Genomic DNA, 14,183 nt, shown 5'->3' on the forward strand with positions numbered 1-14,183 from the left:
GGGCATAGAGAAAAAAATACATAGAGTGCTCACTCCATACATCAGTTTTAGTACCAAAAAGACTATCTAGCATCGAGTAGCGGAACTATCAGTACTGCTACTTGACAATAGATGTAGCACCGACAGGAAAGTCTTATGCTGTTGAGATAAGACTTTCCGGTCGGTGCTACATCTATTGTCAAGTAGCAGTACTGATAGTTCCGCTACTCGATGCTAGATGTAGACACTGAAATTAATAGTCTGAACTGATGTATGGAGTGAGCACTCTTGTCTTTATTTCTCTATGCTGAGGGTGACTACTAGGTTTATCGGCAGCTCTGGTTACCCCGACCTCCTAGCGAACTGACCCCCGTTTCACAGCTTCGACAATTCCCTGTACAGTGGGCCAAAAAAGTGGTCTACCAGTTTCTGCGAGATCTAACAATCGCTAAGGGGTCATCCATTAATTACGTCACACGAATTTCTAGGTTTTTTGACCCCTCCCCCCCCCCCCCTCCTTGTCACACTTGGTCACATTTGGCAAACCCCTCCCCCCTGGTTTGACGTCACATTTTTTCTACGAAATCGCCAATTCGAATTAAGTAAGTACCTAAGTATTATTAATATTTTATCAAAATATTTTTGACGATATAAATATTAGTAATTTTATAACCCAAAACTGCTTAGGAAAGAAAATTAAACGAATAAAAACAATTAATGTTTTAAAAACTTGTTATTTAAATGTACAACGAATAAAATAATTTATAGTATTTTATGCAACCGTTGTTTAAGAGGGGTCAAAAAAGGCGAGTGGCGTGAGTAACAATTTGAGGCGAAGCCGAAAATTGTTAATAAAGACGCCACGAGTATTTTTTGACTCAGTTAAACAACGTTGCATACAATACTTTTTCTACGACCAAGCACTTACTTTGAAATGCAATTAAATAATAATAAAAATGGATGATGATGATTGTTTAATTTCCTAATATGATAGGTTGTTCAGTGCGTGGGATTCTTAAGGGGAACGAAAATTTTATTATTATTGCGCTACGACGCACGGTTTAGGAGATACAGCCCTATATATATATATATTTGTTTTTTGTGTTTTTAGGGTTCCGTAGCCAAATGGCAAAAAACGGAACCCTTATAGATTCGTCATGTCTGTATGTCTGTCCGTCTGTCTGTCCGTCCGTATGTCACAGCCACTTTTCTCCGAAACTATAAGAACTATACTGTTGAAACTTGGTAAGTAGATGTATTCGATGTGAACCGCATTAAGATTTTCACACAAAAATAGAAAAAAAACAATAAATTTTTGGGGTTCCCCATACTTCGAACTGAAACTCAAAAATGTTTTTTTCATCAAACCCATACGTGTGGGGTATCTATGGATAGGTCTTCAAAAATGATATTGAGGTTTCTAATATCATTTTTTTCTAAACTGAATAGTTTGCGCGAGAGACACTTCCAAAGTGGTAAAATGTGTGTTATTCCCCCCCCCCCCCCTGTAACTTCTAAAATAAGAGAATGATAAAACTAAAAAAAATATATGATGTACACTACCATGTAAACTTCCACCGAAAATTGGTTTGAACGAGATCTAGTAAGTAGTTTTTTTTTTATACGTCATAAATCGCCTAAATACGGAACCCTTCATGGGCGAGTCCGACTCGCACTTGGCCGCTTTTTTAAATATTACTTACGGGTTCCAAAGGGGAACGAAAATTTGATTATTTTTGCGCTACGACGCACGGTTTAGGAGATACAGCCCTATAAAGATGAAAACTGATGATGATGATGATGATTAACCAAAACATGTCTATGGTTCACTCATCTGTCAGAAATGACAATTAAAATTAGGTTGGCAACAATGTATTCCATACAATATTTTTTAAGTGGTGATTACACGAAGTATCGTAAAAGTGCCAAAAAGATACTGCGTGTATGCACAAATACATTTTTGGGGAATAGACTAAAGACTTGTCTTGACAACTGTAAGAGAGGGGTTTAAAGGTGTGTGCACGACCCTTTAAATGACAAATAAAAGTACGGGAGTAGAAAAAATAAATTTTCGGTTAGGTACTGATGAAGTTAAAGTGACGTCACAAAGTTTGTGTCTCCCCCCCTCCCCCATGTCAAAATATGTCACATTTTCTTGACCCCCTCCCTCCCCCTAAACATGTGATGTAATTAATGGATGACCCCTAAGGTTGACAATTGTCACTGACATAATATTATTGCAAGGGGAACTCGACCTTGTGGTCTCATGACGTTCAAACAAACCTCAACCGTAGGGTGGTAGACCACATTTTTGGCCGACTGTACATTGCGATAGCCTTATCACGAGCTCTACACTGACATGGTCGCTAGCGTCTCGCTCGTACTGGAATTATATTAGTACGAGCGAGCTGTATAGAAAGCGAGTTACGCAGACGTTAGCGAATATGCCAGTGTCAAACTCGTGGTAGCCGCACTAGTCTAACAAGTAAATGTGTATTGGCGGTACGTACTGACCCAGAAATGTACAGAAAACTGTACTGTCAATAGTCAGTGTGGTAAAATAAGCGCCTGAGAGTAACGTACGCCCGATGTATAATAAAAATTAGTCGTATTTTTTGTCTGTGCAGCGTAGCCAGATCGTAGATAGAAGTAATTGTAGAGTTTTTCAAATTAGAGTTGTAAAATTTTATTCCACTTGGCATTATCAGAGCGCCATGTTAACGCATTCACTGCCAACGTGACCCGATAACATGTTTTTTCCGCTTTGTAGCGAAGATCGCTTTAAACCGAGAGCCCGCCAAGCGGGTCTTTGGCAGTGAACTTGTTTGGTAAACCAGGCAATCTAACAAACATTTAGTAAAACAGTTTTTTTATTGTTTCGTATTTACGAATGCTGTGCATAGTTGCAGGTGTGTCTCGTGAACGTTTATCTTGTTTGTCGTAGTTCAACAATCGCGAAATTATGAAATAACATACCATCTTTCGACTGCATTAAATAAAGTACAAGATTTTATAGTCTCTGGATTGGATTGTCGACGAAATAAAAAGATCTTAACTTAAGCTTATTTTACAATATGCATGTTGGTTTTTTTTTTTTTCAATTAAGTTGAATACAATTGAATTCATTATATAATATTTGACTGTTTCTTTCCATGTAATGTTATTCATTGCATCGGTAATGCTAAGAGGTCGGGGTTGTAGCTTTAGTTGAAGGAAATTTCAAAAAACTCTATGTAAAATTATTATTATCTCAGTGTGAAGCCACGATCAGGACACATTTTCCCGTATCACTCATATGGAACATATAGAAATGCTCGTCAAAAATATCATATTTTAAAATAAAAACTGCCAACAATTTAATATTAAATGTTTATTATTAATAACGTAAATGTAAACATCACAGTAATTATCGTTCCGAATGTATTTGATAGTATTAACGCCCTTCAATAGTATAGTCGATGATCCTAACACAAAATACAGGCTGTACTGACAACGGATTTGTGACTAGTTTTAGACTAGATTAAGGTATTGTTACTTAAAAGGTCATAATGTGAATATAGGTAAAGTTATTATAGATATATGTGAATATATTGTACGGCAACTGTTCTGATACCTCCCGCGGAAGCATGGACTCGCCTCTCTTAGACTTACGATAGTTCAGATTAAGTTATGTTGGATCCAGTGCCATCAATTGTCCATTTCAAGCATTTCAACCACATTTTCACAATTAACTTCCTATGAATAAAAATATACCGACGAACGATTTGCAATAGGCTACATGACTAATTTTCATTTATGGTATCAATCGATCGGGTTTGTTTTTAGGATCAAATGTCTATATGGGACCCATTGCATTAAAGTAACACAAAAGTCAGAAATTGTAGTCAAAGGCCGACAGTCGCACTTTATCCGCGAAACGCCCTAAACAAAACGGTAAGGGAACGTGAACGGTCTCTGGGAGCCCATCTTGTAGTATGGTCAAAACAAGAAAATTGCGTTTTTGTCGGTGAAATATTATCGAATGGTACCCTTACTTTTATCGGTTTTGGGCGTTAAAAAAAACTTAAATTTTGAAACTTTCAGGTCCTGTATTTTTGTAATTTTTCAATATTTTATTTTAATATCCACATTATTGTGATATATTGCTCGTTTGCTATCTATTTTACTAGATTTTGTTATAAAATTCAACATGTGTCATCATCCCTATTGGCATCACCAAGGCTCAACCTGAGTGTGCCTGTTCTATTTTCTACCCGATTAACGAGGTAGGGAGAGTAATGGCTTAATAATTGTTTCGAAAAGCTCTTGCATAGGCCGTTACACTGTTCTCTCGTCATAGCGTAAAATTTTCATAACAGTTCGGCAAGACTTTACGTCGTGCGTAATGAAAGGCTATACTTACTGAAAGGAAGGACTAGTTACCTTGTATTTTCCTATTCTATGTATGTAGTTAAGATTAATCAACGCTAATATGTATCCAGCTCATGTTTTTGCTCATGCTTGACGACAGGTACGCATGTATATAGTAATGCGTACTGTAATGCATTCGTAAGTTTGTAACTTTGATCGATTCAACCGTACAGTACCACCCCAAACAAAGCAATATCTAAATTTTTCTCGTTCAAAGTGTAATTCTGATATAACGGGGTTATTTCGACTTTAGGGGTTCCTGCCAGTTTATTTATCCCAAGCCCAGTATCGATTGAGCATTTAAATATGTAAAGAATAAATGGAAAATCTATCGCACTTGACATAATTATGTGATGTAACTATAAATATTGAAAACAATTCAATTGTTCTTTTGAAACAGTTCCTATCCAAATTGAACAAGTTTCCAAAAAATGTCAAGTTACTGCACACACAATATAAATCCTTAAAATTACTACACTGCAATGTCGAAATAATCCCGTTTCTCTACAGATTGTGGTATTTGCTAACTTGCATACATTTTACTTTATATGTACATAGTATGCTCTATTTTCCTGAATCAAAAAAAGAACCTAAATTCCAACCACTAGAGTACAACGTCCTTATTTTTGTAACCATATTGTGTATCGTCGTGGGCTATCCTTATAATTATAGTCACTTATTGTCCACTATTAATAAGTAGATTAAGGTCACATATTATGTAAGCACTTGTAAATATTTAACTATTTGAGGAATTCGTCGTATACCAAAAGTTCAATCTAAATTCCAACAACATATGTGGGATATTTTCAGATAACTTGTTTACCATGGTGGGGTCTTATTGTTTAGGAGGTTAATCAATTTGTCGCGTAATGAAATTATATTGATGTACATTATCTAGAATGCTTGTTTCCAAAATGTTTTTTAATCCCGGTATTGTTGACAAAATGCATGAAGTATGATTAACAGACTACAATTTTGAAACAAATCCTGTATACATAATACATATTTGATATTTGTTTATTGTTTTATACTAAAGAAGCTAAGGAAAATATTTTAGTTAACTTTGTGAAGGTATATCGATTGCTATTTTGGGATCTTCATATTTTGGAAATAAGCTAAAATATGGTTGTGTATGTTTTAGTATGTGACAATGAATAGTTTTTGCATTTAAATGTAATATCGAGCACAGCACGTAGCCACGAACCCACTAAGAAGTCGGAAGTGTGTCAATCAATACATTTGGTTCTCCGTCCCTACAAAACCGAACCATTCGTTAATTACTAAGTGTAACATTTGACCTAAATTCACCTTGTTGTAATGACACTTGCGCGACAAGGGTTTCGAGACATTCCAATATGATATTTTTAGATCATCATGCAAAATATCGGGAAACTATTCGGGTCGATATCTTAGTTGGTTGGCCTATTAACTGTAGGCTTAGCACAGGAGCGCCGCGGCAGTATCTCGCCAACGAGATAGACTACCCGTCTTTTTCTAACTGTATTAATTAACTAGAAACGGACGGGTAGTCTTTCTCGCGGGCGAGAGGCTGTCGCGATAGTCCTGGGCTGTACTATACCACGTATCCATCTTTCTCTCAGTATTGTGTCATTTGAAAAGACGTGTGTGGTCAGTTTGTGGTTCGCTCTGCTTAGAAGCCCCAAGAATACATTTCTAAATTATTGGAACTACTTAATACTTGTTGCATGATAGTCTCGCTACCGAAAGTTGTCCTAAGTGCGGTCAGCAAACGAATACAGTTTGCACCCCTTAGGAACTAGGGGTTTAAATGTGATAAAATATTTTTTCAGCAAAAAGTAACCATCCAATTTATGTTGAAAATAATGAAAACGAATAATAAAATGGGAGATTACTTGTAATTAGACCTACTTTGGCTAACTTTCAACAGTATATTTTGACAAGCGGTGACACGTCCAAAGCGACGAATTTGTAAATTATTTTACTAAATTATAACTGTTGACGAAAATAACTAACTTTTGTAAATATTGTTTCGACATTATGAGTTATTTTCATTTTTCACTTGTGATTGATTTAGTTGATAAACTTAATCCAAATACATACACTAATGCCAGCTAAAAGTTTGGGTTAGATTGATGCAGTCATTATCACTATTATTGTAAGTTGTGAAATAAATTTAATTTATAATCATTACTTTGTGTACTCATTTATAGTTTTATACCTACCTGCACCTAACTTCATCAAGGAGACCGTTCGTAAAAAGGGGTAGTGGGGGATTTAATGTCATCATTTAGCTTTGGTGTTTTCAGCTCTTTGTGAGTGCGTATAGTGTAGGTATAGGTCCCCGGGAAAACAATTTTCCACTGATTAAAAGTACCTTATGTAAATAAGTTCTAGCCTCTGGTACTAGTGTTCTAGTCATACGTATTTTTTTCTTGTAGCTAGGAACTACAAATCGTGTAACTCTAGTCTGGTAACCCAAAACAATGCCTTACAAAGAAACATCGAACGGTCACCGTGTTTCCCTCGTTACTGTACAAGACCTGCGTGAAACTAAAACTAACGCACGGAACGACAAAAAATAATCAATAGAAAAAAACATGCGCCCTGGCACGCGCCCGTGGTCGGGTACGCACCCGACGTAACTTGACAGTAGGAGTAGCTAAACAATGTTATTTCGTAGTGGAAATGCGTTAGACATATAAAAATCACAAATGTTTGATAGAACCAAGCAATGTAAACTGTCGCACAAAATGATGATTCGCTTAAACAATTTTTTGTATGTTTTTAATTTGCGTCAAGGCACAATTCTTATCGCCGTCCACCAAATCGTGAGTACATAACAAACCTTTACCTATCACAATTTACACTATCAGATTAATATTTAGGCTGAGGTATGGGTATAAATTATACCCTATTAAAAATAAAATAGCGTCAATAAATACTCTACAAGTCACATTGCTAATTATTTTTTTCAGGCGCTTTCATCTTTCGTTTTAATTATTTTATTAGTTGGTATTTCTCATGTCGGCGAGATGTTGTCAATGCTTCACAACGACATGGAGGACGACGCAGAGAGACGGGGGTTCTTTGAGGTGACGTACGACCAGCAGCTCACGTTTCACGAGGGTGAAGTCATGAGCACCAATAACCAGCGGAGGTTCGCTAAAGCGCAACATCTGGCTTCAGGTACATTATGTACATAATAACATTTTTTTCACACCTATTCAGAAAAGACCTTTTTCTTCCCTGCTAGGAGGGATCAAAGTGGCACCTTTCCTCCCTGCTAGGAGGGATCAAAGTAACACTTTTCTGTTCTAGCACACTATTTTTACATTTTTTTATGCGTACGAGTTGGGTCGAAATTAGCCTTCACTTCACATACGTATTTACTATCATCCGCTGTTATAATACCTAGGCTCTACCTAGGCATTACCTAGGTATAAATATAAGGTTCATCAATTGTCAGGAATGTTGATGTCACTAGTCAGATTCTTTAATTATTGTATAGGCTAATAACATGTCAAAAAAATAGTATATAGGTAGTTGTATTTCTTTTCCATACAATTCTAACTGAATAACGCATCTAATAAATTTTGAGGCTGCAATAAAATTTACAAAAAAACAAAAAAACTAATGGCAAAAAAACAAATATGTAAATAAAAAAATGCAAAACATAGCCAGCCCAACGGGTCTCGAACGCAGATCACTAGCGCAAACTAGCATCTGCGCCCAAGGTACCGCTCGACCAGGACTACGTGTATGAAAGTGGTCAAAATTAGCCTATAGATACTTAAATATTTAGTTACTATCGTTCACTGTTTATAATTCGTTAACGCTGTATCGTTATTTTATTCAACACATAAGATAACGGTCAATTAAGAATTTTGATCTTAGTTCATATTGCAAGTAATTATACATTTACAAGAGCGTTATATTTCAATTTTTTTTACATTATTAAGTAGGAGGCATCAGGGTGTAAGCAGGCTCAAAATAAATCCGAATATAAAACCTCTTCAAAAACAAAACAAGCCAGCAATTTGACTAACTAATAATTTATTTGAAATAATGGCAATTAATCCAATAAAATAAAGGGCTTTTCATTAAGATTCAATATAATTTTCAGTTGTAAAATTTCCGTGTTCCAGTGACAGTAATATTCCTGTACACGAGCACTATCCTCACGTCCATCTACCTCATGTGCTGCATCTCGCTGCTGCACGGCGCCGTGAAGTACCGGCGAGAGTACGTGTTGCCGTGGATCCTGGCCGCTTGCGTCGGTGTGGTGTTGCTGCTGGCTGCTATTGTTGTGGGCGACGGATACCCCTGCGTTGTCAACTTGTTTGGCGGACATAACCTCTACCGTGAGTAGCCGAATTTGTTCCCAGCTATATAATACTTATATAGATATTATAATGAGCCAACATAAGCCCTTGCTACACGGTCGCCGACAAGCCCTTCAGACCTCGTGGCCTTGGTCTGGACGGACCGTGTAGACAGTTGTTTCCAACAAAATTTGACCAAAACTGACCAAGGTCAGACCAAGGACAGACGGTTAGAAGGCTTGTCGGCGACCGTGCAGCAAGGGCTATACAGAAGACCTACAATCACCATACAACATCGCGTGTACCTTTGCCTATGTATTATTGGAGTTTACTTTTGCGCGTAATTAAAACCCGCAAACGCTCACTAGATGACGCTGTACTGAGCTTTACCTGGCTTTACTCATTCCATGGTATAATAATATACTCCGCCATGGTATAATAATATGACTCATTCTAAACCGCCTTGATTATGCTTCTTACGTTCTGAACTTAGACATAGACAGTCGTCATACGCGTAATGCATATCTAAATACGATCATAATAAATAGCGCCATCTACAACACTGAAGTCGCAGTATTGAAAGGTGATTGTCATTTATTTTTTCTGTAGGTATTTACTGACTCCACACTTATATTCTTTCCAGATTTCGGCTGCGCGCTCTTTGTCCTGACCTTCATCTACGCGATCTGCGCGGTGTCGAGCTTCGCCCTGGAGACGGGCGGGCGCTGCCGCGCCGCGCGCGCCGCCAGCGACGAGCGCGGCGAGCGCCTGCTGCTGCTCGACCACGCGGCGCACTCCAGCCTGCTGTCGGCCGCGCAGCTCAACAAGCTCACCAACACGAGGACGCACTTCGTTTAAGGCAGCGAGGTCTTCACATTGGATTCGGAACCGCCAGCCAACGGTGTGCGAGCGCGGGACATAACTATAATATGTATGTGTATAGTCTCGCTCACATACTAAAGCGCTCAGATCCTTATCAATTTGGTAACCGCGTACATTACGCTGTCAAACTGTCCTTTATTTACAACCGACTTCAAAAAAGGAGGTTTCAGAGCGCTATTTGGTAGAGGATGAATCGGGTACGGGTGAACAGTATTTACTAAGGTAATCTCATAACTCATCCGAACAAACGGTTAATTCTAGTTTCAATTTGGGTGAAACATAATATGAGACGCTGTCCCATTTAGAAAAGATTATAATTCTGTTAATATTTAATGAACGGGGATGAACTCCGGTGAAGATTGGAACTTCTGTGCTTATCCAGAAACTTAGTCCTTAGTGTAAGGCCCGGGTGGACGCTCGAGTTGAGCGTGCGGCGTGCATGTTAAACAAATGCAAACGTATAGGAGCGGCCTTAGTGCGCTGCTCAAATCACTTGTGGGCCCGATGCCCTGCCGATGCCACGCTGCACGCCCCGCCGAACGCTCCGCTTCGAGCGTCCACTCAGGCCTTACACTTACTCTTAGCAATATCACGCTATATTAATGATTATTACGCTAGTACGCTAACGGCTGATGCAACTCGTTACGAAGTAAGACACGCCTAATCTCATCTGGCTCTAAATACATTCCTTTATTGCCATAAACATGTACCTACCTGTATACAACTATCTATAAGTAAAATGATGCATCAGCTTTTTTTAGTAGTTTTCTAGTTAATTTTGCTTACAGAAATAAAATTATACTTTAAATGACTGGTGAAAGGTGTGCAAGGCTTCTGATAAAAAAAGCAATACTAAAATATTACGTATACACCAGCTTTATGGTAGAAATTGCTTGGGATAAACAATCTTAGACCTAACAATATGGGAAAGATGAATAAATATTCACGGTTACTTTTTGATTTATGTTTTTGTTTATCCTGAATAATTTCAACTATAGGTAACTTTCTTTACGTCCAATTACTAGTGCATTAAGTAGGCATGCTTAGAGTCAATGATACTTAGTACTATCATTATTTATTGTGATATTTTAAGTATAGAGAGCAATTAATAAATGATAAGTTATATTTAATTGCAATGGTACAAAAAACAAATTAAAAGCAAGTCAAATGTTTAAGATGAAAAGTATATTATAATTTTATTATAAGATTAAAGGTGTTCTTTAGCAAATACAATGATATTAAAAACGCTTACAATACATAATTATTATAAAAATATGATTATGTTTAGCAGTCATAAATGATGCTTAAAAATTATGCTATATGAAAGTAAAGAAAAATCTTTTATAATCCAGTGTTTTATTTTAATTAATTATAAACTTTATATAGATGGCAACATCATGACTAATGATTAAGTACTATGAGTATATCTTGATTACTTTATCTATAATTGTACTATTACAAAAGTCATTTATTTGTGCTTATAATCAGAGGCGTATTTACAAATTTGGCGCCCCGGGCCATTTTGATTTGCCGCCCCCCTTCATCAGTGACGATATAGTATTTTATGCAACCGTTGTTTAAGAGAGGTCAAAAAAGGCGAATGGCGTGAGTAACAATTTGAGGCGAAGCCGAAAATTGTTAATAAAGGCGCCACGAGTATTTTTTGACTCAGTTAAACAAAGTTGCATACAATACTTTTTCTACGACCAAGCACTTACTTTGAAATAAAATTGTAAATTTAACAAATATTTTTAATTCAAGAAGTAGCAAAAATGGAGGGTACGGGCGGGAAAAGAATGAATGAATGAATGAAATTAAAAAAAAACATGTCTGTGGTTCACTTATTTGTCAGAGGTGACATTTAAAATAAGGTTGGCAACAGTGTATTTCATTCAATATTTTTTAAGTGGTCATTACACGAAGTATCGTAAAATCGCCAAAAAGATACTGCGTGTATGCACAAATTCTTTTTTGGGGAATAGACTAAAGACATGTCTTGACAACTATAAGGTAGGGTTTTAAAGGTGTGTTAGGTGTGTGCACGACCCTTTAAATGACAAATAAAAGTACGGGAGTAGAAAAAAGTATTTTCACCTCAGCAGCTCGAACAAGGGTACTTTTCTTCTTAAAAACAGTGAGCAAAATGCGATTTTGCTCACTGAGTGAGACAAAATGACGTTCAAGTGACTTTATAGTCAAATGTCATTTCAACATGCGGGGTTAAATACAAGTTCGAAATACTTGGGTTCTATTATCTCTGTCCCTTTCACACTGTTAGCAAAAAGAAACAGACAAAAAAATGTTAAAACCACATTCAACGGTATATTCACGGTTCAGACCGCATCGTTTCAAACCACGTACGAGTATGAATTCTTAATAACTAATTAATAAAAATAAAGTTTAAGATTTGATAAAAACTAATAAAATACTATATTTTAGGTATTGTACAATTCTCTGTTCCCCTCCAAGCTGTAGCTAGTCAAAGAGACCTGGGTATCACTATTTCACATTATTTGAAATGGGACACGCATATAACCAAAATCACCAAGAGAGCAAATTCTATGCTGTATATTTATGATCCGGAGAGCATTCCATGTAATTACTAAGGACCTATTTATCTACATATATAAACGTGAAAGACCTGACTGACTGACTTAAATCAACGCACATCCCAAACCGCTGGGACTAGAAAGTCCAAATTTGGCAAGTAGGTTCCTTATAAGGTCTAAGGGTCCACTAAGAAAGGATTTTTCAAAATTCATCCCCTAAAGGGGTGAAATGGGGGTCCAATTAAAAAAACTCTCCTGCGCGTGCGAAGCTGCGGGCAAAAGCTAGTTAGAATATACACACCGCGTCACATGATTAGGACCAGAATATTTTTCTTTATTATATTATTATATAAGACAAATATACATACAAGAATCGTAAATATAAACATCGTTAGGCACGCGAAGTTTAACTATAACTAAATGGAACATTATAGATATTAGATACTCCGCGCGACCACGCTCGGCATCAATGCGACAGGTCCTGACGCGTCATTTGAATACGACCAACGAACTCTTTCCCCCCGTTCGGCTTCAGTTGTAAAACAAAAGCAGCACAGTGCGTAGTGCTGCGTACGTATTGCTTATTTCTGAAGTGAACAATATCAAATGGTGACGATATAATATTTTCTTTATGTAATATGGGTCGAAAAAGCTGTTTAAATCTAGAGGAGATAAGGAAAATAAGAATTCTTCGTGAAGAAGGCTATTTTCTAAGAAAAATCGCAAGAAGAATAGGGCGTTCACACCAGGTGATCAGTAATTTTCTAAACGATCCCGAAAATTATGGTAAGAAGTTCAAAGGTCGTACCAAATTTTCTACAACTAATAGAGAGCGTCGGGCAATATTACGTGAAGCGTCAAATGCTATGCTAACTGCCGCACAAATAGCTCACAACGTTGGAACTAACGCATCTATAAGGACTGTTCAAAGGATTTTACGTAATTGTCCACATTTAAAACGTTTGAAAATTAAGAGAAAGCCATGCCTTAAAGAACATCACTGTACAGAACGGTTTCGGTTTGCTCGAAACATAATGCATTGGACAAAAGAATGGTATAAAGTTATATTTAGTGATGAAAACCTTTTTAATTTAGATGGCCTCGACGGTTACTCCTACTATTTTCATGATTTACGCAAAAATTAAATAATTTTATCGCGGCGGCGAAATGATGCAGGCTCAGTAATGGTCTGGGGAGCAATATCATATAAAGGACCGATAGATTTAGTCGTCATACAAGGACGACAAAACTCTGAAAGCTACATTAATCTTTTAGAGAATGAAATATGTAAGATTAGCAGTACCACAGGTGATAATGGGTTCGTTTTTCAGCATGATAACGCCAGCATTCATAGAGCACACAATGTCCGTGAATGGTTTCAACAACATAATATTGATGTTCTCGACTGGCCATCACTTTCCCCTGATTTAAACATATTAGAAAATGTGTGGGGATGGTTGTCACGTGAAATTTATAAGAACGGCAAAAAAAAAACAATAAAAAAGAACTCGAGATAGGTATAAAAAAGTGTTGGAGCAAACTATCGATTAAATACTTGAGAAGTCTTTATGATTCAATGCCATCTCGGATTTTTGATTTAATACAAAAGAAGGGAAAAAGCCTCGACTATTAATCATTACTTTTATTAAATAACTTCATTCAGCATTAGAATAATTTGTGTTTTATTTCATGGTCGTATTCAAGTGACGCGTCGTAATTGCCTACAAATATTATTACAAATGCTCTCTGAGCACTTAAGAAGTTCGATTGACTAAGTTAAACTTGGTATGCCTAAAGATGTTTAAATTTATTATTCTTATATGTTTATTTTGTCTTATATCTTAAATAGCAAAGAAAAATATTGTGGTCCTAATCATATGACGCGGTGTGTATAAGTCATACCTTCGTCCTTTACTTGAGTATGCTTTTCAGATATGGTCCCCCTACTTTAAAAAGGACATCACATTGCTGGAGAAAATTCAGCGAAGAGCAACCAAAATGGTTATTTCATTGAAAGACAAGCCATACGAAGAACGGCTTCAGGAATTAGGTCTTACAA

The 14,183-nt window shown here is 36.8% G+C and overlaps 1 protein-coding gene across 1 annotated transcript; it reads left to right on the forward strand.

The window, feature by feature from the left end:
• Positions 1–7,005: 7,005 nt before the first annotated feature.
• Positions 7,006–9,553, forward strand: LOC134650718 (uncharacterized). Its single transcript, XM_063505651.1, has 4 exons — positions 7,006–7,199; positions 7,347–7,557; positions 8,517–8,732; positions 9,337–9,553. Exons 1-4 carry the CDS (start codon positions 7,083–7,085, stop codon positions 9,549–9,551), a joined length of 759 nt encoding a protein of 252 aa, XP_063361721.1. The 5' UTR covers positions 7,006–7,082; the 3' UTR covers positions 9,552–9,553.
• The last annotated feature ends 4,630 nt before the right edge of the window (positions 9,554–14,183 follow it).

This window comes from Cydia amplana, chromosome 9 (assembly GCF_948474715.1).
Source record: "Cydia amplana chromosome 9, ilCydAmpl1.1, whole genome shotgun sequence".
NCBI classification, from domain to species: domain Eukaryota; kingdom Metazoa; phylum Arthropoda; class Insecta; order Lepidoptera; family Tortricidae; genus Cydia; species Cydia amplana.

Coding starts and splice junctions, on each gene's coding strand:
- LOC134650718 (XM_063505651.1), top strand. CDS start 7,083: ATGTTTGATAGAACCAAGCAATGTAAACTGTCGCACAAAATGATGATT. Junction 7,200..7,346: donor TTATCGCCGTCCACCAAATC/GTGAGTACATAA, acceptor TATTTTTTTCAG/GCGCTTTCATCTTTCGTTTT. Junction 8,733..9,336: donor TGGCGGACATAACCTCTACC/GTGAGTAGCCGA, acceptor TATTCTTTCCAG/ATTTCGGCTGCGCGCTCTTT.